Raw genomic sequence first — 24,474 nt, forward strand, 5'->3', positions numbered from 1 at the left:
TCACCCTTTCTTTCCCATCCCTCCTCCCCCCACCCTGACCTGCCAGATGACTACCAGGTGGTGTTCAGCCAGGAGGGGCCGCTGGTGCTGGTGTGCGTGTCGCGGGGCCGCCAGTCGGAGCGCCAGCTGCGGCGGGAGCTGCTCTACGTCTACCAGCAGATCCTCAGCATGCTGACCCGGGCCACGCTCACCCGCGTCTTCCGCCGCAAGCAGAGCTTCGACCTGCGCCGCCTGCTCGCCGGCTCCGAGAAGATCCTGGACGGCCTGCTGCGGAGGCTGGAGCGGGAGCCGGGCCCGCTGCTGGGCGCCGTCCGCTGCCTGCCCCTGGCCGCGCCCCTGCGCGAGGCCGCCGGGCAGCTCCTGCGGCGGGCCGCTGCCCCCAACCTGGTCTTCTCCATCCTGGTGGCGGGTGGCAGCCTGGTCACCATCGTGCAGGAGAGGGCGGTGATCGAGGAGGCCCGGTTGGACCCGGCCGACCTGCAGCTGCTCTTCAACCTGCTGGCCGCCTCTGGCTCCTTCCAGGCGGGCGAGGTGTGGGCGCCCATCTGCCTGCCCCGCCTCTGCCCGGACGGTTACCTCTACGCCTACGTCTCGTACCTGGACCCGCCCGCCTGCCGCCTCTGCCTCCTGCTCCTCTCCACGGACCGCGATGCCTTCTACTCCGCCGCTGCCTGCAAGCGCCGCATCGAGGAAGGCTTGCGGGCCCAGGGTCTGCTGCGGGCCATCGGCGAGGCCCTGGGGGGAGGCGGGGGCGTGTCCCCGCCTGGGATCGCTGACCTCTGGCACTTCATGTACAAGCCCCTGGACGTCCCCGAGAACCACCGGCAGCTCACCCAGTATGCCAGGTAAGGGCCTGGGGGTGCGCTGTAGGGAAATGGGGTAGTGAGGGAAGGAGGAGGTGAGAACCATCGGCAGCTCACCCAGTATGCCAGGTAAGGGCCTGGGGGTGCGCTGTAGGGAAATGGGGTAGTGAGGGAAGGAGGAGGTGAGAACCATCGGCAGCTCACCCAGTATGCCAGGTAAGGACCTGGGGGTGCGCTGTAGGGAAATGGGGTAGTGAGGGAAGGAGGAGGTGAGAACCACCGGCAGCTCACCCAGTATGCCAGGTAAGGGCCTGGGGGTGCGCTGTAGGGAAATGGGGTAGTGAGGGAAGGAGGAGGTGAGAACCACCGGCAGCTCACCCAGTATGCCAGGTAAGGGCCTGGGGGTGCGCTGTAGGGAAATGGGGTAGTGAGGGAAGGAGGAGGTGAGAACCACCGGCAGCTCACCCAGTATGCCAGGTAAGGACCTGGGGGTGCGCTGTAGGGAAATGGGGTAGTGAGGGAAGGAGGAGGTGGGGAGAGGATGAGGAAGTGTGGATGATGATGCAACTGGTCCATATCCCCCTCCATTCAGTGCACATCCAACTGCTGGTCTTTCTCTCTGGCACTGCTCATGTTTCTATAGCCTCGCTTGCCTCGGTCCTGATTGGCTACTCCTTCAGTTGACCTTTGAATTCTATTGGCTCTCAGGGGTTTGGTAGATGGCGTCTATTTCGACATGTTTGCTCACAGAGCTATCCGAGGGGAACCACGCTTCTCAAAGTTCTTGTGCCTGCTTGGTGTTTGCCCGCGCCAGGACCTCCGCGGTGTCCCAGTTAAAGAGGAGTCCTCCTTGGTCACCATGTGCCGAGATGAGCGATGGTGGATCGTGCCTGGCCGATGTAGCTCTTGTTGCAGTCTCCGCAGGCGGCTTTGTACAGCACAGTGCTTTTGTCAGTTGAGGAGGACCTGGATGGGTTGGGAGAGTGGGCAACCAATTGCCAGGTGGAGTACAGTATTAGGAGAGTGTACAGTCCATGCACTGACGTAGGAAGAATTAAAATTATCTTTTAAACCAGGGATTCCTAACCCGGGATCCACGGACCCTTCGCTTCATGGTACTGGTCCATGGCCCTCCAAGAAGATCACAACCTCATCGTGGTTTGGAGGCTTGTGTGCCTCAATGGCCTGGAGAGCTCTGTTGGCTGGAGTCGGGGCCTCGTACTTTGGCTCCTGGTAGGGCCAAAGGGTAAAGGGCAGACTGTGGTCATGGGCCAGCTCAGCTCCAGCTCTGACTGGTAAAACAGTATGATTACGGAAGCAGCAATGAGGACCCCTTCTACACTTGAGTGACGTGGTTTTCTTGAGTCCCTCCTGGGATTTGCATAACTGACGGTGGAAAACCAAGAGGAAGTTACTGACACGATGAGGGAAGCTCTGAACACCACTAGAGTTGGAGGACCTTCATTGCTGCCAGCAGTAAGTATAGAACAGGGTTGGGAGCCCCTGATCTAAACCGAGAGTGAATCCAGAGATCAGAGGTAGAAAGGAACTTGGGAGTCTTCGTGCAGAACTCGCCAAAGGTTAGCTTGCAAGATGAGTCTGTGGTAAGGAAGTCAAATGCGATGTTAGCTTTCACTTTGAGAGAACTGGAATATAAAAGCAAGGATGTAGTGCTGGAGCTTAGTGAGGCATTGGTCGGATCGCACTTGGAGGACTGTGAGCAGTTTTGGGCCCCTTGTGGAGGAAAGGATGTGCTGGCTTTGGAGAGCATCCAGAGGAGATTGGTGAGCATGATCCCAGGAACGAAAGGGTTAACTTATGAGGAACTCTGATGGCTCTCGGCCTGAACTCACTGGATTTCAGGAGAATGAGTGTGGGGTCTGATTGAAACCTTTTGAATGAGAACATGGAGAGGATGTTTCCTGTGGTGGGGGGAGTCTGGGACCAGAGGGCACAGCCTCAGAATAGAAGGATGTCCCTTTAGAACAGAGATGAGGAGGAATTTCTTTATCAAGGTGGTGAATCTGTGGAGGCAAAGTAGTTGAGTATGTTTAAAGAGGAAGTTGATAGGTTCTTGGTTAGTAAGGTTGTCAAAGGTTGCAGGGGGAAGGCAGGAGATTGGGGTTGAGTGGGATAATCAGAATCAGGTTAAGTATCACTGGCATATGTCATAAATTTGTTGTTATACGCCAGCAATACATTAAAAAACTGTACATTACAGTAGAAGTGTATCTATATACTAAAACTCTCATGCTCTGTCTGTTTGTCTGTGACCTCCAATTAGCGCAAATGGTGCATTACAGCGGCACTAGTTTTGGCTGAATCAATTTAAAATGCGCTAACTTACTGAATGCAAGCAAAATTCAGGGTTATATATTTGTATAAAATTGTTCATTCGCCAAAATCAACTGTGCCGTATTCACCCGAGAGCCGATCCGCCATCACGGAAATCGACACCAAGACGTATGCGCACTGCCAGCCTCAGCAGCGCCTCACGATGCTCACAGAGCCGGTTTGAATGATCGGGCAAGTTTTGCAGTGAATAGAGAAGACGAAATCACACAGTATTTGACAGGCAGATACATCGGGCTCTCTGAAGCTGTCGGATCGATACTTGGATTTCCAATTCATGAGAGGTAACCAGCCATCGCTCGCTTTCAAGTGCACCTTCCTCAACAGCATCAAGTATTCTTTCGAGATAATGCTGCTGTGCAACTGAATAATGATATGGCAAGAACCACCTTAACGGAATTCATGGATCTTTGCACTTGTGATCCATTTGCAAGAACCCTGTACCATGCGGAGATTGCCAGATTCTACACTTGGACTAATAAGAGATGGGAAAGGAGGAGAATGGGGAAAAGAGTGGAGGAGTACTCCGGGATTTTTGAAGCAAACATTCTGTGTCGAGTGTATACTGTTTCTCCACCAAGTGGTGACCTCTACTATTTGAGACAACTTCATCACATAAAGGGATCAGTATCTTTCGAATCATTGAAAACGCGTGATGGAGATATCCTTCCATCATTTAAGGATGTCTGCAGAGAGAGAGGATTGTTGCAAACTGACAATCATTGGCAGTAAACTATGGAAGAAGCTGAGAGAACACGAATGGCCAGAGCAATGAGAGATTTGTTTGTTGTCTTGCTGACAAACACTGAAATCAACAATCCACAGCAATTAAGGAACCAGTTCAAGAATGCAATGTCTGAAGATTTCTTACAAATGGAGAGGAGAACTATCAATGATCCTGATATGATCGATAAGAGGCATCATGGACAAGCTCTTCTGTATTTCCAAGAGAAACTTGAGAACTTGGGCAAAACACTTGAAGAGTATAATTTGCCAACACCAAAAAACGGTACAATTACTCAAAGTGCTGGCAATCTGGAATTATTGCGTGAACTGCAATGCAGCAGAGACAAACAGTCGGAATTTGTTTCACAGAAGAAGCCCCTATTGAATAATGAGCAAAGGGAAGTATATGAATATGTGTGCGACCGCTTGGAAAGGAATCTCTCTTCAATGATTTTCATTGATGCACCAAGAGGAACGGGCAGGACATTTATCATCAACTTGATCCTCGCTGAAGTTAGGGGAGATGGAGGTGTTACTATTGCTGTAGCATCATCAGGTATTGCAGCAACATTGCTGCCTGGTGGTAGGGCAGCGAATTCAAGATTCAAAATACCCCTCAAAGTCAATGAAGATGCCCTTTGTAACATTGATTAAAAACACCAGTCCTGCAAATTTACTCCAAAATGCGAGGCTTATTGTCGGGGATGAGTGCCCCATGACCAGGCGGGAGAGCTTCGAAGCCATGGACTGGAATCTTCGTGATGTATGCGGCAAGAATGAGGCCTTCGGGGGTACTTTAACCATTTGCTGTGGCGATTTCCATCAGCTTCTATCAGTTGTGAAACGTGAAAATGATGCTGACGTGGAGAATTCACGCATAAAAAAAATCCTACTTACGGAGAAGCTACATCAAGTTTCAATTGAAGAGAAACATGTGACTGAGTGAGGGAGAAGGATGATATTCTGAGTTCTTATTGGATGTCGGAGAAGACAAGATTGAGAAAAATGAAAATGATGAAATTGAATTACCTGAAGATATGATTCTGCTAGCAAAAACTATGGAAAAATGCATTGATTTCATCTACCTGACATTCGACAATCCTGCAGAACTGTTCTCGAGGAATTCTATCTTGGTTCCTCTCAATGAAATGATGCAAAAAATAAACTTCACACGCGTTAGATGCTTCCTTGGAATCATGAAAGAATACTGTTCCTTCAATGCCATAAGTGAAGGAGCTAACACCACTCATTTTCCAACAGGATTCGGTCGAGCTCTCTGGACTGCCACCACATAATCTGGAATTGAAGAGGGGATCTTCCATTATTTCAATGAGGAACTTGGATCCACCAAGGCTTTGCAATGGAACGCAAACGATGGTGGAAGAACTGCACCACAATCTCATCGTAGCAAAGATAAACAGTGGTGTGTTCAATAATGACATTGTCATGATCCCAAGAATTACTCTCAGTTTATCAGAAGGGGAAGATGTCCCTCTTCGGCAGAGCCAGTTCCCGATACAGTCATGCTTTGCTATGACTATACACAAGGCGCAAGGCCAAACCATGGAGAATGTGTCGGTTCATCTGAAGAAACCGGTATTCAAGCATGGTCAGCTGTATGTGGCTTTAAGCCAGGGAAAAAGAAATGAATGCGTTAGACTATTCTTGAAGGGTGGCAGATCAACCAGAAACGTTGTCATCAAAAGTGTCCGTCGTTAAACGAGGAGGAGCTGTATTTGCCTTGCTATGCGTCTTTATTCTTTAATAAACTGAGTTTTTCTCCTTTAATTTCCAAAGCACGTCACATCACATCAGACTACCTTTCTCTCAAAGGGTGCCCCAACGGGTCACCCAGTTGTCTAGTATATGTATATTAGAAAAGTTGAATAAATAATGTGAAAAAAGGGAAAAGAGTAGGGGTAGGGTTGATGGGTTCAATGTCCACTCAGGAATCAGACGGCAGAGGGGAAGAAGCTGTTCCTGAATCGTTGAGTGTGTGCCTTCAGTCCCCTGTACCTCCTTCCTGACGGTAATAAATTAGCTGCGATAGAATAGTGGAGCAGACTCGATGGGCCAAATGGCCTAATTCTGCTCCTGTGTCTTATGGTCAATTGATCTTAAATGCCAGAGAAACTCAGCAGGTCAGGCAGCATCTAGGAGGGGAATACACGGTTTCTGGCCAAGACCATTTGTCAGGAAGAGTCTGGAGGATCCATTTCAATTTCTGGCTTAAGAGGCTCTTAAATGTCTCTATTGTATCTGCCTCCACCAGCACCCCGGCATCACGTTCCGTGTACCCGCCACTCTCTGTAAAGAGACTTGCTCCACACATCTCCTTTGAACTTGCCCCTCTCACATTAAGTGATATCCTGGAGAAAAGGTACTGGCTGTCTGTTTTCTGCTGTGCGTGTGCCTCTCCTAATCTTATGAATTTCCATCACGTTTCCCCTCATCTTTTGCTGCTCCAAAGAAACCAGCCCAAGTTTGTCCGACCTCTCCCAGTAGCTCTAATCCAGGGAGCATCCTGGCAAACTTCTTCTGCATCCCCTCTCCAGAGCCCCCACACCCTTCCCGTTAAGGGGTGACCAGAACTGAGTGCGGCCATGCCAAAGTTTTACACAGCTCACTCCTGTACCCGTACCCGCAAGGGGAGTACTGTGCACGCTTCCCATTTGTGCATCGGGATTACCGTGCATGGTTCCCATCCCGGTATCAGAGATACCTTGCGCGGTTCCAGTCTCTGGGGTAGAAGCTGTCCCTGAGCCTGGTGGTGGGTGCTTTCGGGCTTTTGTATCTTCTGCCCAATGGGAGAGGGGAGAAGAGAGAATATCCGGTGTGGGTAGGGTCTTTACCGAGGCAGCGGGATTTGTAGCCTGATCCGTAGAGAGAAGGCTGGTTTCCGTGATGTGCTGAGCTGTGTCCACAACTCTAGAATTTCTTGCAGTCGTGGGCAGAGCCATTGCCAAACCGAGCCGTAATCCATCCGGATTGGATGCTTTCTATGGCGCATCGATAAAATATTGGTGCGGATCGACGGGGACGTGTTGAACTTTTTTCTTTAGCCTCCTGAAGAAGTAGAGGAGTTGGTGAGCATTCTTGGCCATGACCTGTATGTGGCTGGATCGGGACAGGCTACTGGTGATGCTGACACCAAGGGACGAAGCAGTCAGTCCTCTTCAGCTCAGCATCACTGATGTAGACAGGAGCATGTGCTCCAGCACTCCCCCCGCAAACGCTCCTTCCAAAGGGCACTGACCAGCTCTTTTGTTTTGCTGACACTGAGGGAAAGTTTGTTATCATGACAACCCACATCACTAGTCTCTCCATCTGCCTCCTGTAATCTCTCATTGCTATTTGAGATGCGGCCCACTGCGGAGGCAGTGGTGTTGTCTGCAAACTTGAAGTTTTGGCAGAATTTGGCTATGCAATCATAAGTGTGCAAGGAGTAGAGGAGGGGTCGGGACGGGACAAAACCTTGCTGAGGATAACTGTGGCGTTGCTGCCTATTCTTACCAATCGCGGTCTGATGGTTGTTACTGATGGCGGTCTGTTGGCATCGCCGTCTGTCGTTACTGATTGTGGTCAGTTGGTGTCGCCATTCTTGGCCACTGTTAGCCGCAGCCTGTTGGTCAGGAAGTTGAGGATCGAATTTTAGAGCGAAATGCTCAGTCCCAGATCGAGGAATATGTGACCAATTTGCTTGGTAGTGGACTGCTTAGACCAGGGTTGGTGCCCAAGGTGGCATGCGCAAGAATTTTGTTGACACGCAACATATTGTTGTTACTGCCTAATAAGTCACTTCTACAACATGAGAGTGATGGGATGTTTTCCCAGCAAGAATACGTGATGTTGGATGTTAAGTTTGGAAATCCTTTCAGACCCGGTGTACACGTTAATACTTGGATGGTAACAACCTACAATAATTACACTACTTAGAAATTGTTTTTTTAATTTTTGAACTGTCTTTCTAAAATAGTTCATTTATTTTAATCAGGCTCTGTTATACATTTAGAGATCAGATTCATTTAGCTTGAGAGGAGAGGCTGAGTGAGATGGGGCTTTTCTCCTAGGAGTGAAGGAGGATCGAAGTTTCAAAGTAAATTTTCCTCAGAGTGCACATACAGTTGCATGAAAAAGTTTGTGAACCCTTTGCAGTTACTTGGTTTTGTGCATTAATTACTCATAAAGTGTGTTCTGACCTTCACAATAATAGACAAACATAAGCTGCCTCGACTAATAACACGCAAACAATTGGACTTTTCATGCCTTTATTGAGCACGTTGTTTAATCATTCACAGTCGGTGCTGGAAAAAGTATGTAGAACCTCCTTTAGAAGCAATAACCTCCACCAACCCTTTCCTGTAGTTGCTGAGCAGACTCATACAACACAAGGAGGAATTTTAGAGCATTCCTCCATTTAAAAAAAACCTGTTTTACTTCATTAATATTTCCGGGATACCTTGCCTGAACAGCCCTCTTCAGACATGCCACAGCATCTCGGTTAAGGTCTGGACTCTGTCTTGGCCATTCCAAAACACAGATTTTCTTTTTAAGCCTTTCTGTTATTGATATAGTCTTGTGTTGTGAATTATTGTCTTGTTGCGTCGTCCAACTTCTATTAAACTGCAGGTGACGGGCCACTTCCCTGACACTCCCCTGTGAAATGTCTTGAAACTATTTTGAATTCGTTGTTCCCTCGACGACTGCAAGCTGTCCAGGCCCTGAGGCAGCAAAGCAGCCCCAGACCACGATGCTCCTTCCACCACGCTTCACCGTTGGGACGAGGTTCTGGTGCTGGTGTGCGGTGCCCTTTTCCCTCCAAACATAGCAGTGTGCATTTTTATTTAAAAAGTTCAACTTTTGTCTCATTTGTCCAAAAAACATTGTCTCAAAAGCATTGTGGGACATGCAGGTGGTCTTTTTGCAAACTTGAGATGTGCAGCAATTTTTTTTTTGCAGAGCAGTGGTTTCCTTCCATGAACACCATTCTTCTTCAGTGTTTCTCTTACAGAAAGACATATGAACAGAGACTTTGGCAAGTTCTAAAGATTTCTGCAGGTCTTTTGCCGTTACCCTTGGGTTCTTTGTCACCTCCTTCAGCATTGCACATTGTGCTCTTGGTGTGATCTTTGCAGGAGACGCACTCCTAGGGAGAGTACTGAATTTCCTCCATTTGTAGACAATTCCTCCGTGGATTGTGGACTGATGAGCGCTCAAGTCTTTAGAGATGCTTTCGTAGCCTTTTCCAGCTTGGTGCATCTCTACGATTTTTATTCTAAGGTACTTTGAAAGTTGTTTTGATCGAGGTATGGTGCACATAAACAGATCTATCTTGAGAAGAGCAGGCTCTGTGAGTAAGCTGACTTTGTGTCTGTTTTTATAGGGCAGGGCACCTCTACAATCCACACCTCCAGTCTCAACTCATTGATTGGAACACCCAACTCCAAATGACTTTTATAGAGGTCATTACTCCAGAGGTTCACATACGCTTTTGAACCTAGACTGTAATTGTTTAGATTGTGTACTCAGTATTGATGAGAAGTAGTATAAATGTTTGCATGTTATTAGTTTAGGCAGATTGTGTTTGTATATTATTGTGATGATCAGACCATGTTTTATATTAATTAATGCAGAAAACCAGGTAATTGCAAAGGGTTCACAAACTTTTTCTTGCAAGCCTTTTCTTTATAATGCTGAGATTCATTTCCCTGCGGGCATGCTCAGCAAATCTATAGAACAGTAACTATAGCAGGATCAATGAAAGTGCAGAAGACAACAAACTGTGCAAATGCAGATATAAACAAATAGCAATAGAACATGAGATAAGAATATAAAGAGTCCTTAAAATTGAGATCATTGGTTGTGGGACACATCTTAATTGGATGGGCAGGTTATCCCCTTCTGTTCAAGAGCCTGATGGTTGAGGGGTTGTAACTGTTCCTGAACCTGGTGGAGCGAATGCTGAGACCCTTGTACAATCTACCTGATGGCAGCAGCAGGAAGAGAGCGTGTGGTGGGGATCTCTGATGATGGATGCTGTGTTTTTACGACAGCGTTTCACATAGGTGCACTCAGTGGTTTTAGGGTCAAGAGATGTACAGCACAGAAACAGGCCCTTTGGCCCATATAGTCCATGCTGAAACCATTTGAATTGCCCACCGCCATGGACCTGCACGAGAACCATAGCCCTCTGAACCCCCTACCATCCATGCACCTATCCATACTATTCTTAAGCATTGAAATCGAGCCGGCACGCACCACTTCCGCTTGCAGCTCGCTCCACACCCACATAACCCTCTAAGTGAAAATGTTTTTCCCCTAAAATTTTTTACCCTTCACCCTTAACCTATCACCTCTGATTGTAAATCCACCCAACCTCAGAGGGTAAAGCCTGTTTCATTTACCCTAACTATTTTGTACCCCTCATAATACTTGTTATCAAATCTCCTCTTAATCTTCTATGTTCTAACCTATTCAATCTTTCCTTATAACGGGTCCTCCAGACCCGGCAACATCCTTGTAAACTTTCTCTGTACTCTTTCGATCTTATTTACATCTTTCCTGTAGGTAGGTAACCAAAGCTGCAGACGGTACTCAAAATTAGGCTTCAACCCATGTCTTATTCAACTGCAACATAATACCCCATCTCCTGTACTCAATACCAAACAAGAGAAATTCTGCAGATGCTCGGAATCCTAAAGATACACACAAAATGCTGGAGGGGACCCGGCAAGCCAGGCAGCGTCTGTGGAAAAGCGTGCAGTCGATGTTTCAGGTTGAGAGCCTCCATCAGGACTGGAGAAGAGAAAAGGATGAGTCAAGAGTTAGAAGATGAGGGGAGGGGAGGAAGAAATAGTTGAAACTGGGATGGGGGAGAGGTGAAGTAAAGAGCTGGGAAGTTGATTGGTGAAAGAGATACAGAGCTGGAGGAGGGAGAATCTGGTATGACAGGACAGAAGGCCATGGAAGAAAGAAGAGGGAGGAGGAGCACCAGAAGGAAGTGATGGGCAGGTAAGGAGATGAAGTGAGAGAGGGGAATGGCGAAGTGGGGGGGGGGGGGGGCATTACCAGAAGTTCACGCCATCAGCTTGGAGGCTACCCAGATGGAACATAAGGTGTTGCTCCTCCAACCTGAGTGTGGTCTTTTCGCGATTGACATATGGGAAGTGGAATTAAAATGGGTGACCACCTGGGAGATCCTGCTTTTTCTGGTGGACCCAAGTGTAGGAGCTTGATGAAATGATCTCCTGATCTACCTCTTCCTTTTTTCTCTTAACCAGGGCCTCAATATCTCTTGAAAACCAAGGTTCCCTTCACTTGTTATCTTTACCTTTTATTCTGACAGGCACATACAAGCTTCGTACTCTCAGAATTTCACTCTTGAAGGCTTCCCACTTAACAAATACACCTTTGCCAGAAAATAGCCTGTCCCAATCCACACTTTTTCTGATAGTTTCTGATACTATCACAATTGGCCCTTCTCCAATTTAGTTTCTCAAACGCACGGGCCAGACCTATCTTTTTGCATACTTACTTTGAAACTAATGCCATTGTTGGTCACTGGATGCAAAGTGTTCCCCTACGCAAATTTCTGTCACCTGCCCTGTCTTGTTCCCTAAGAGCAGATCCAGTATCACACGCTCTCTTGTTGGGACTTCTTTGTACTGATGAAGGAAACTTCCCTGAACACACTTAACTCTATCCCATCTAGTCCTTTTACAGTATGGGATTCAGATTGGGAGGACTTTACCTGTGATGTACTGGGCTGAATCCACTACCTTTGGTAGAATTTTCCGTTCAAAGGCATTGGGGCGAGGGGTGACTTCATGGCTGCGCAGGTCAACCGTTGCTTTGAGCAGAAAATGTGTACCCGGCTTAAAAACTGTGCGCTTTAAACATTTTTTTTTGGTAATGTGCATACTCTGAATATTTAGAATGAAAATTGAAAAATCACATGCTTTTGATTTGATATAAAAGAAAATCCCAGCTGTGCGGCAATGGAGGCTATGTGCGTAGGAGTATTTCAGTCACAGCGTGGCCATGCACCATGCAGCTTAGAGGGATCAGTGGAGGTGTACGAGATTGAACGAGTGAGTCGCCAGAGACTCAGGGATGAAATAGCTAATAGGAGGAGGCATAATTTTAAGGTGATTGGAAGAAAGTACAGAGGTGGGGGCAAAGTTGAAGGCAAGTTTTTTTTCTTTTGCACAGTGGTGGATGTATGGAACGCACTCCAGGGGTGGTGGCTGAGGCAGATACATGAGGGACATTTAAGAGACTTTGACAGGCACATGGATGATAGAAAAATGGAAGATTATGTACAAGGGTTATGTTTTGATGTTTGCATGTGACTGCTCTGCTAATTCTAGATTGCTCACAGCTGACTGCACTATTGTGTTGTGAATGGTTAGTTGCTATTGTGTGGTCTGTTATGATATTGTATCATTTTATGGTTGGCACTGAACCACAATCAATTCTGGTACGGTTTCGCATACTGGCAAAGAAGTGATTCTGAAGGGAAGGGTTAGATTGATCTTAAGAGTTGAGTTGATGGTGAGGAAGGTGGGTGGAATATTAGCATTCATTTCAAGAGGACTAGAATATATTAGCAAGAACGTACTGCTGAGGCATTATCAGACACCGGGGAGGCCTCACTTGGTGTATTGTGACTCGGTATCTAAGAAAGGATCGGAGAGGGTTCAGAGGAGGTGCACGAAAGTGATTCCCGGATTGAAAGGCTTGTAATACGAGGAGCGTTTGATGGCTCCAGGTCTCTACTCACTGGAATTCAGAAGAATGGGGCGGGGGGGGGGGGTGTGATCTCACTGAAACCTACTGAATGTCGGAAGTCCTCGATAGAGTGGATGTGGAGAAGATGTTTCTATGGTGGGGGGAGTCTAAGAGCAGAGGACACAGCCTCAGCATAGAGGGATGACCATTTAGAATGGAGATGCGGAATTTCTTTACAGCTGGGGGTGGTGAGTCTGCAGAATTTGATGCCACAGGTGCCTGTGGAAGCTAGGTTGTTTAAATTTAAGCCAGACGTTGATAGTTCCTTGATTTTTCAGGGCATTGAGGGATATGGAGAGAAGCCAGGAGATTGAAAAGAAAATGGAGCAGACTTGAATGGCCTAATTCTGCTCCAATGTCTTATGGTCTTATAACGGGTTATAAGGTCAGTGCAACATTATGGGCTGAAGGGCCAGTTCGGTGCTGTAGAGTGCTGTGTGCCGAGGGCAGCCTGCCAGTCTCTCCAAGCTTTGGACTGTGGGGGGAAACTGGAGCTACTGGAGGAAACCCAGATGATCATGGTTCAAGCCCCTCCCAGACGGCGGCGGAATTGAACCCATGTTGCTAGTGCGCTAATAGTGTTATGCTTTGTCCTTTTTTAAAACTATGAGTAAATGTAAAGAGCCATCAGGCCTCGTCCTTTTCCCCACAAAAATGTCTGTTATTAGTCCTGACGAAGGGACTCGGCCTGAAACGTTAACTGCTTGTTTCCACGGATGCTGCCCGACCTGCCGAGTTCCTCCAGCGTGTTGTACAGGTGGCTTTGACCCCAGCATCTGCAGTGTACTTTGCGTCTGTTATTATTGTTACCTTTGTGTTAATCGATGGCAATCTCTGCTCAAATTGACCATGGGATGTGAGAGGACTTTTTCCAAATGGTTCAATTTAATGACAGAAAATGTGCACAATGTACAACCTGAAATTCGTGCTCTTCACAGAATCCACGAAACAGGAAACCGCAAAGAATGAATGATAGTAATGCTAAACCCAACGCCTCCCCCCTGCATCAAACAGAAGCATCGAGCCCCCCCTCCCTCCCCCAGCTTCCCACCATGCAAGCAATATAAAAGCCCCAATAGAGACCTAGATCTAGAATCCATCAAAAACTACAGTCCCTAACCCAGCATTTCGGCATGTCAGGCACACTTTCTTTCTCCGTCAGAAACACACTGCCTGAGGGGAACCGTGCAGATCACGGGCTCGGACAGAATCCCAGCCGCCTTGAAAAAGCAGGAAAACCTCTTGAAGAGGATAGTCGCCAATTTGGACATGGGCTCTGGCAAAAGGTTCGCCACCCTGACGTAGACACATCTTTCCTCCACTGGGCATGCAGTCATTTTTGTTTGACCACTCATAAGATAGTGTGGTGGTTAGCAGTGCGCTTTACAGTACAGGCGACCCTGGTTCGATTCTCAACGCCTCCTGTAAGGAGTGTGTACGTTCTCCCTGTCACTGTGTGGGTTTCCTCCCTCACTATAAGAAGGACATGGGAACCATAGAAAGATTTACAAGGATGTTGCCTGGATTGGGGAGCATGCCTTATGAGAATAGGTTGAGTGAACTTGGCCTTTTCTCCTTGGAGTGATGGAGGATGAGATGTACAAGATAACGAGAGGTATTGATCGTTTGGATAGTCAGAGGCTTTTTTCCCAGGGCTGAAATGGCTAGCACAAGAGGGCACAGGTTTAAAGTGCTTGGAAGTAGGTACAGAGATGTCAGGGGTAAGTTTTTTTACAGAGAGTGGTGAGTGCGTGGAATCGACTACCGGCAACGGTGGTGGAGGCGGATACGATAGAGTCTTTTAAGAGACTCCTGGACAGGTACATAGGGCTTAGGAAAATAGAGGGCTATGGGTAAGCCCAGGTAATTTCTAAGGTAAGGGCATGCTCAGCACAGCTTGTGGGCTGAAGGGCCTGTATTGTGCTGTACGTTCTCCATGTTTCCAAAGACATGCGTGTTGGTCATTGTAAATTGTCATGGGTTGTCATGACAATTGTCATGGCTGAGGTTAAATCGGGGCGGTGGTGGGGGGGGGGGGGGGTTGCTGTGCGGTGCAGATTGAAATGTTGGAAAGGCCTATCTGTGCTGTTTCTCAATAAACAAAATAAAAATCTCTAGTGAACTGGATTTAACTATGTAAATGACACGATTTACATACTGATGAAAGCTGTGCAAAGGTCAAGAGAGGGTGAGGGGAAGCAGGGAAAGTGTTGTCATCCATGTCTGTGTGTCTGTTCGGCTACTGGAGTGTGGAGACCCCGTAAGAACCCCAGGGAGCTCAAGAAATGATTGACCAGAGAGGATCTGTGGAGGTGAGGGATATTTTACATGGGAGAGAGGCCGGGGGGATGTGGAGAGTGTGGGTGAGATGTGGCGGGGGGGGGGGACATGCAGTGAGAGAGGGGTCGGTGAGATGGGGGGGGAGCAAGAGAGGGGCAAAGGGACGGAGAGAGGGTCGGAGGGAGTAGGTTGTCTCAGGTCAGTGTTGGGAAGTGTCGGAGACCAGCTGCGCTCGGGGTAGTTGGCAAGGCTGGGTGGTGCGAAGTATGATGTGATTCACCCTCTGTCTCCACCTCCTCACGTTAGCCTGATGGAGGAACCTCATTCCTCATTCCTTCCTCGTTCAGTGGCCCCACCACCCACTTCCTCCTCTGCCTTCCCCCTGGGTCTGCATGAGAGGCGGGGCTTCGGCAACTTGTTCTAGAAATGCCCAAAGCAGTTCTTGTTAGTCTGTTCAGTCGCTTCCTCATTTATTTATTCCCCCCACCTCTGGTACATCCATGGGTTCTGCTGCTGCCTCTGGCAGAACTTGCTGTTTTTGTCTGTTTACAGCTGACTGGAATCTCACTGTCCTTTTCACAAGAGACGCCTTCTCCCTGCCTCCTTAGACTGTGGTTTGGTAACGACTGGTGTGTGTGTGTTGTCTGACCTCTGGCTTTTTCCCCAGGTGTCTGGGTTCCCTCCCATGTGCCACTGATCTAAGTTTGGGTTAATTGGCCACAGGGGAACTTCACTCATCAATCAGAGTCACAGAGCAGGAAACAGACCCTTTGGCCCAGCCTCTCTGTACTGACTAAAGTGCCACCTGAATTAGTCCCATATGGAATTAGTATCCCTCTAAACTTTTCCTGTCCATGTACCTGTCCGGGCATCTTTTAAATGCTGTTCATGTACTTGCCTCAACCACTTCCTCTGGCAGCTCATTCCAAATGCGGACCACTCTCTGGGTGAAACAATTGCCCTTCTGGTCCCCTTTCACCTTTAACCTGTACCCTCTAGTTTTAGACTCCCCTCCCCCTGGGGGAAAAAATATACAACCACCTATTTATGCCCCTCACGGTTTTGTACACCCCTCAGCCTCCTTCGCTCCAGGGAAAACAGTCCCAGCCTGTCCAGCCTCTCCTTATAACTCGATCCCTCCAGTCCTGGGAACATCCCGGTGAATTCTTCCCGCCCCCTCTCCAGTTTAATGACATCCTATCTAAAGCTGGGCGACCAGAACTGCTCACAATACTCCGAGTGCGGCCTCACTGACGTCTTGTACAGGCGTAACGGGACGTCCCAACTCCGGTACTCTGTGCCCCGACCCACGAAGGCCAGCGTGCCAAATGCCTTCCTCACTGTCCTGTCTGCCTGTGTCGGCACTTTCTTGGCAGAAGTTACACAGCCTTGTACCGCCAGGCTCAAGGGCAGCTCCTACCCCACTGTTGTCTATTGAACGGTCCCCTAGATGGATCCAGCTTCACAATCTACCTTACTATGACCTCTCACCTTTACCTGCACTGCACTCTCTCTGTGACTGTGACACTCTATTCTGCATTCTGTTATTGTTTTACCTTAATGCACTGACGTGATCGGGAATGCAAAATGTTTTTAAGGTACATGTTCAAAGTAACTTTATTATCAAATTTGAGCAACACACAAAAAGCTGGAGGAACTCAGCAGGCCAGGCAGCATCTATGGGGGGTGGGAGGGGGGGGAAGAAGTACAGCTGACGTTTCAGGCCGAAACTCTGCGGCGGAAACTCTCCAGCATTCTGTGTGCGTTGCTCGGACTTCCAGCATCTGCAGATTTTCTCTAGTTTGTGATCAGGTTCATCTCCTGTACCTAATAAAGTCGTCACTGAGTGTGTGCTCGTGGTCTGCTGCTGCTGTAGCCCATCCAGTTTAAGGTCCGACATGTGATGCTCTTTTCCACACCACATGCTTGTTTGAGTTACTGTCGCCCTCTCTCATTAACAAGGCGTTTTCACCCACGGGACTTTTTTGTTTCTTGTACTATCTCTAAACTCCAAAGCAGAGGTTCTCAACCTGAGGTTCCCAGTTGGGGTCCTTGGCAGAAAAGAACGGTTGGGAACCCCTGGCTCTAGGGACTGCTGAGCGTGAAAATCCCAAGGGATCAGTAGGTTCTGAGATACTGACCAAGATCACATTCCTTCCCCCATTCGGTCTGAACAACAACGGAGCCTCCTGACCAGGTCGGCATGCTTTTACACAATGAGTTGCTGCCACATGACTGGCTGCGTAGATATTTATAGGTTTAACTAAATCTGGTCATGTATTGAGATTAATTTTCCTGCGGGTGTTCACAGCAGATACAGACAATAGAATCACTGGGGAAAAACTACATATAAAGACAGACAAGCAACAAATGTGTAAGGAACAAAATGTTATCAGCCCCGCTGAAAGGTCCCGGCCCAAGCTGTCGACTGTCCTCTTCTCCGTAGATGCTGCCTGACCTGCTGAGCTCCTCCAGCATTTTGTGTGTGTTGCTGACAATAGTAAACCTGATTACCAGTTTAAATTCGACATTGCACAAAATTTGGTTTTACCCCTTGCTCCATACCTCTCCCTGTCAGAAGGTTTTGGATGGATTTGATGGTGGGGGTGGGGGTGCACTGTACACCCCACAGTCACGGACAGCCGTGTGCGTATGCTCGTTGAGACAAGCACGCGCGTACCGAGAAGGAGGCAGACTTGAGCACGCACAGGACAGACTCGCTTGCGTGTGCATGTTCACAGATGGACAGACGTGCATGCACAGGCAGATGCGCTTATGTACGTGGAGGGATGGAGAGGCTCGCACGCGTACGGAGACCGAGACTGACTCGTGAGCACATGCGCAGACCGACAAACGTGGGCACAGATACAGAGAGAGAAGTAAGCGCGTAAACAGAGAGATGGACTTGGGAGAGAGGGGAAGAAAGGTTTAGCACGGTACTGCGACGCAGCCCCCACTCCCCTTCCAGACGTACACACAAAATATACATGCTCCAGAAGTGTACTGGTTAGTAGGTCATTGTAAATTGTCCTGCGATTGGGCTGGGTTGCTGGTGGCATGGCTTGCTAGGCAGGAAGGGTCTCCTTCACCTTCTGTACCTCGAAAATAAAGCAAACACACACACACACATCAACAGAAAGAGACTCGCACATCAGAGAGAGAGGTAGAGAGACACACACCTAAAAAAACACTCAGATGCACAAATGTCGACAGAGAGAGACACGCACACACCAACAGAGAGACAGACACACCAATAAATGCACACCGATGCACACACACCAATTGAGAGACACGCCTGTCTGAGTACAGATATTCCTGTGTGGTATTCATTCATTAGGTCTTTCTCTCCCCAGCAGCCCCGAGCTGAAGGCCCCTTACTACACAGAGGGGGAGAGGGAGCGGCTCTTCGACCTCTACCAGTATCTACACGGGAGGGTCCACAGTGCCTCGAGGCCCCTCAGGCTTGTCTACCACGTGGCTGCTAAGGAGACACTGCTGGCCTGGGTGAGTGGTGACCTGGAACGGGAGGTGGGGTAGGAGGGGAGTGGGGGTTCTGTCCGGATACTGTGCTAAACCTTTCTTCCTGTCTCCCCCACTCTCCCTCTCCCTACTCTCTATCTTTGTCCTCTCTCTTTCCACCGTCTCTCCCTTTTACTTCACCATTTCCCTCTCTCCACCCCCGACTCTCACCACCCCCTCTTCACACTCTCCTCTCCACTTTCCACCCCTACCCCCACCCTCTCCTTCTCTTTATCCCTGCCTCTCTTTCTCTCTCCACTCCTCTCTCCACCTACCTCTCTCTCACCTCTCTTGCCACCTTCTCTCTCTTCACACCCTCTCTCCACACTGGCTTGCTCTCTCTCTCTCTCCCCCCCCGCACACCTCTTGTTCCCCACCTCTCTCCCTCTGCCCGTCTCTCTACAGGTGACGTCCCGCTTCGAGCTGTACGCTGCTTCAGCCCGCTGGTGACCAAGGGAGGGGCCATCGGGCTGCTGACCTCGCTGCTGCGCTGGCTGCGGAAGGAGAGGCCAACCTCTTCCTCTGTGCTCCCCCTCGGTACTCCACCTCGCCCGGCCCGCCCCGGCACAGGGCCAGCTCAGCCCCAACAACGGCCTCCCCTCTCTGCTGTAGGAACACGTGGGATGATCTGGTTCTGTCAAATACCCCTCGCCCTGCCTCAACACATGAGACTGCTGGCTCCACCCCTCTCCCCACCCTCGGAGGGGCGTGAACACTCAGGATTGCCTGGCTCCCTCACCCACTACCTGGAGGTGAGGCACCATCAGAACGTCTTAGCTGACTCAGCCACGGGGCGACCTGGCTCCCCTCGTGCCCTCTTGCCCTGCACTACCCTCTCTTGGCCAGGAGCCAGCGGGGAGAGACACAGGACAGCTCGACTCCATTGCTCCTCGACTCAGCTCCCTCACTGGGGTGGTGGGAGGGGAGGAACATGTGCAGAGGACAGCCTGGTTGTCCCCCCCCATCCACTCTCCCAAGGGGCAATAGCATGCCCTCTTGCAGATTCGCCTACTCCTCACCCACGAGTCGGCAGGTAGACCCACACGGACGGCCTGGTTCTGCCCACCCCATGTGCTGGAGGGGGAAATGGACAAGACTGTCTGGTGCCTTTATTCCCCGCCTCCCTCCTCCAACTCACCTCTCCCCTACAGGGGCTGGCAGAGACAATGGGAAGGACTGACTCAATGTCCTCCTCCTTCCTGTCCCTGTTGGGGTTGGTGTTGGAGTGTGGGGGTGGGGGGGACGCACAGGACGGCCACATCCAGCCCACCCTTCCCTCTCTGTACCCAGGAGGGGTTTGCCCTCGGGCTGGGCCTGCAGGAGTGTGGGGTAGGAGTGCTGAGGGTTGTGGGGGGATGGGGGTCTGTCCTAGGACGCTGGAGGGTGGGGGGAGTCCTGGGAAGAGGTGGAGTGGAGGAGGTGCCGTTTGTGAGACTGACAGAAATAAATCCAGTTCATTGGGAGAGGGTGTCGAAGAGTCGTTCAGCATGGGGGTGGGCAGAGCGCAGGCACTTCAGCCCATCAAGTGCATACTGATCCACTTACTGTCATCCCATTCCAATACCTCTGTGTACACACAACTAACCCCCCAACTCTCCCCCTCACCCACACACACTGGGGGGCAATGAAAGCCCTCATATTCATTCTGACATAGGAAGGAAAAGGAGCGACTGGGGAAACCTACAGGGAGAATGTACAGTGTGCACTCATATTATCTCACACAGACATGGAGCCACAGAAGTGGGGTAATGTCCCAATGGTACGGACATCAATGTCACACAGCGACAGACCATTCCCATTCCCACTGGTCCCATACCCCGGTGGTACACAGTGACAGGCCCCTCCCCACCGGTACCATACCCCGGTGTCACACAGTGACAGACCCGTCCCCACCGGTACCGTACCCTGGTGTTACACAGTGATGGACCCGTCCCCACCGGTACCGTACCCCGGGGTTACACAGTGACAGACCCGTCCCCACCGGTACCGTACCCTGGTGTTACACAGTGACAGACCCGTCCCCACCGGTACCGTACCCTGGTGTTACACAGTGACAGACCCGTCCCCACCGGTACCGTACCCTGGTGTTACACTGACAGGCCCCTCCCCACCGGTACCATACCCCGGTGTCACACAGTGACAGACCCGTCCCCACCGGTACCGTACCCTGGTGTTACACAGTGACAGACCCGTCCCCACCGGTACCGTACCCCGGTGTTACAGTGACAGACCCGTCCCCACCGGTACCGTACCCCGGTGTTACACAGTGACTGACCCGTCCCCACCGGTACCGTACCCCGGTGTCACACAGTGACAGACCCGTCCCCACCGGTACTGTACCCCGGTGTTACACAGTGACAGACCCATCCCCACCAGTACCGTACCCCGGTGTTACACACTGACAGACCCATCCCCACCGGTACCGTACCCCGGTGTTACACACTGACAGACCCGTCCCCACCGGTACCGTACCCCGGTGTTACACACTGACAGACCCGTCCCCACCGGTACCGTACCCCGGTGTTACACACTGACAGACCTGTCCCCACCGGTACCGTACCTTGGTGACGCACACTGACAGACCCATCTCCACTGGTACCGTACCCCGGTGTTACACGCTGACAGACCCATCCCCACCGGTACCGTACCCTGGTGTTACACACTGACAGACCCATCCCCACCGGTACCGTACCCCGGTGTTACACACTGACAGACCCATCCCCACCGGTACCGTACCCCGGTGTTGCACAGTGACAGACCTGTCCCCACCGGTGCCATACCTTGGTGACGCACACTGACAGACCCGTCCCCACCGGTACCGTACCCCGGTGTTACAGTGACAGACCCGTCCCCACCGGTACCGTACCCCGGTGTTACACAGTGACTGACCCGTCCCCACCGGTACCGTACCCCGGTGTTACACAGTGACAGACCCGTCCCCACCGGTACCGTACCCCGGTGTTACACACTGACAGACCCGTCCCCACCGGTACCGTACCCCGGTGTTACACACTGACAGACCCGTCCCCACCGGTACCGTACCCCGGTGTTACACAGTGACAGACCCGTCCCCACCGGTACCGTACCCCGGTGTTACACAGTGACTGACCCGTCCCCACCGGTACCGTACCCCGGTGTTACACAGTGACAGACCCGTCCCCACCGGTACCGTACCCCGGTGTTACACACTGACAGACCCGTCCCCACCGGTACCATACCCCGGTGTTACACACTGACAGACCCGTCCCCACCGGTACCGTACCCCGGTGTTACACAGTGACAGACCTGTCCCCACCGGTACCGTACCTTGGTGACGCACACTGACAGACCCATCTCCACTGGTACCGTACCCCGGTGTTACACACTGACAGACCCATCCCCACTGGTACCGTACCCCGGTGTTGCACAGTGACAGACCTGTCCCCACCGGTACCGTACCTTGGTGACGCACACTGACAGACCCGTCCCCACCGGTACCGTACCCCGGTGTTACAGTGACTGACCCGTCCCCACCGGTACCGTACCCCGGGGTTACAGTGACAGACCCGTCCCCACCGGTACCGTACCCCGGTGTTACACAGTGACAGACCTGTCCCCACCGGTACCGTACCCCGGTGTTACACACTGACAGACCCGTCCCCACCGGTACCGTACCCCGGTGTTACACACTGACAGACCCGTCCCCACCGGTACCGTACCCCGGTGTTACACACTGACAGACCCGTCCCCACCGGTACCGTACCCCGGTGTTACAGTGACTGACCCGTCCCCACCGGTACCGTACCCCGGTGTCACACAGTGACAGACCCGTCCCCACCGGTACCGTACCCTGGTGTTACACACTGACAGACTCGTCCCCACTGGTACCATACCCCGGTGTTACACAGTGACAGACCCGTCCCCACCAGTACTGTACCCCGGTGTTACACAGTGACAGACCCATCCCCACCAGTACCGTACCCCGGTGTTACACACTGACAGACCCATCCCCACCGGTACCGTACCCCGGTGTTACACACTGACAGACCCGTCCCCACCGGTACCGTACCCCGGTGTTACACACTGACAGACCCGTCCCCACCGGTACCGTACCCCGGTGTTACACACTGACAGACCTGTCCCCACCGGTACCGTACCTTGGTGACGCACACTGACAGACCCATCTCCACTGGTACCGTACCCCGGTGTTACACGCTGACAGACCCATCCCCACCGGTACCGTACCCTGGTGTTACACACTGACAGACCCATCCCCACCGGTACCGTACCCCGGTGTTACACACTGACAGACCCATCCCCACCGGTACCGTACCCCGGTGTTGCACAGTGACAGACCTGTCCCCACCGGTGCCATACCTTGGTGACGCACACTGACAGACCCGTCCCCACCGGTACCGTACCCCGGTGTTACAGTGACAGACCCGTCCCCACCGGTACCGTACCCCGGTGTTACACAGTGACTGACCCGTCCCCACCGGTACCGTACCCCGGTGTTACACAGTGACAGACCCGTCCCCACCGGTACCGTACCCCGGTGTTACACACTGACAGACCCGTCCCCACCGGTACCGTACCCCGGTGTTACACACTGACAGACCCGTCCCCACCGGTACCGTACCCCGGTGTTACACAGTGACAGACCCGTCCCCACCGGTACCGTACCCCGGTGTTACACAGTGACTGACCCGTCCCCACCGGTACCGTACCCCGGTGTTACACAGTGACAGACCCGTCCCCACCGGTACCGTACCCCGGTGTTACACACTGACAGACCCGTCCCCACCGGTACCGTACCCCGGTGTTACACACTGACAGACCCGTCCCCACCGGTACCGTACCCCGGTGTTACACAGTGACAGACCTGTCCCCACCGGTACCGTACCTTGGTGACGCACACTGACAGACCCATCTCCACTGGTACCGTACCCCGGTGTTACACACTGACAGACCCATCCCCACTGGTACCGTACCCCGGTGTTGCACAGTGACAGACCTGTCCCCACCGGTACCGTACCTTGGTGACGCACACTGACAGACCCGTCCCCACCGGTACCGTACCCCGGTGTTACAGTGACTGACCCGTCCCCACCGGTACCGTACCCCGGGGTTACAGTGACAGACCCGTCCCCACCGGTACCGTACCCCGGTGTTACACAGTGACAGACCTGTCCCCACCGGTACCGTACCCCGGTGTTACACACTGACAGACCCGTCCCCACCGGTACCGTACCCCGGTGTTACACACTGACAGACCCGTCCCCACCGGTACCGTACCCCGGTGTTACACACTGACAGACCCGTCCCCACCGGTACCGTACCCCGGTGTTACAGTGACAGACCCGTCCCCACCGGTACTGTACCCCGGGGTTACAGTGACAGACCCGTCCCCACCGGTACCGTACCCCGGTGTTGCACAGTGACAGACCTGTCCCCACCGGTACCGTACCTTGGTGGCGCACACTGACAGACCCGTCCCCACCGGTACCGTACCCCGGTGTTACAGTGACAGACCCGTCCCCACCGGTTCCGTACCCCGGTGTTACAGTGACAGACCCGTCCCCACCGGTACCGTACCCCGGTGTTACACAGTGACTGACCCGTCCCCACCGGTACCGTACCCCGGTGTTACACAGTGACAGACCCGTCCCCACCGGTACCGTACCCCGGTGTTACACACTGACAGACCCGTCCCCACCGGTACCGTACCCCGGTGTTACACACTGACAGACCCGTCCCCACCGGTACCGTACCCCGGTGTTACACACTGACAGACCCGTCCCCACCGGTACCGTACCCCGGTGTTACAGTGACAGACCCGTCCCCACCGGTACCGTACCCCGGGGTTACAGTGACAGACCCGTCCCCACCGGTACCGTACCCCGGTGTTGCACAGTGACAGACCTGTCCCCACCGGTACCGTACCTTGGTGGCGCACACTGACAGACCCGTCCCCACCGGTACCGTACCCTGGTGTTACAGTGACAGACCCGTCCCCACCGGTTCC

At 51.7% G+C, this 24,474-nt stretch overlaps 1 protein-coding gene and 1 long non-coding RNA gene across 2 annotated transcripts in view; one reads left to right on the forward strand and one right to left on the reverse strand.

Moving 5' to 3' along the window:
* mon1ba (MON1 secretory trafficking family member Ba) overlaps positions 1–19,327 on the forward strand; it is a 38,328-nt gene extending 19,001 nt beyond the window's left edge. The window contains 5 exon segments of the mRNA XM_059949559.1: positions 47–845; positions 18,308–18,455; positions 18,876–18,897; positions 18,900–18,977; positions 18,980–19,327. Coding sequence (XP_059805542.1) covers positions 47–845; positions 18,308–18,455; positions 18,876–18,897; positions 18,900–18,977; positions 18,980–19,182 — 1,250 coding nt within the window. The 3' untranslated portion in view covers positions 19,183–19,327.
* LOC132380624 (uncharacterized) overlaps positions 1–24,474 on the reverse strand; it is a 39,416-nt gene that overhangs the window by 7,747 nt on the left and 7,195 nt on the right. The gene's annotated exons all lie outside the window — the stretch shown is intronic.

This window comes from Hypanus sabinus, chromosome 24 (genome assembly GCF_030144855.1).
Source record: "Hypanus sabinus isolate sHypSab1 chromosome 24, sHypSab1.hap1, whole genome shotgun sequence".
NCBI lineage: Eukaryota > Metazoa > Chordata > Chondrichthyes > Myliobatiformes > Dasyatidae > Hypanus > Hypanus sabinus.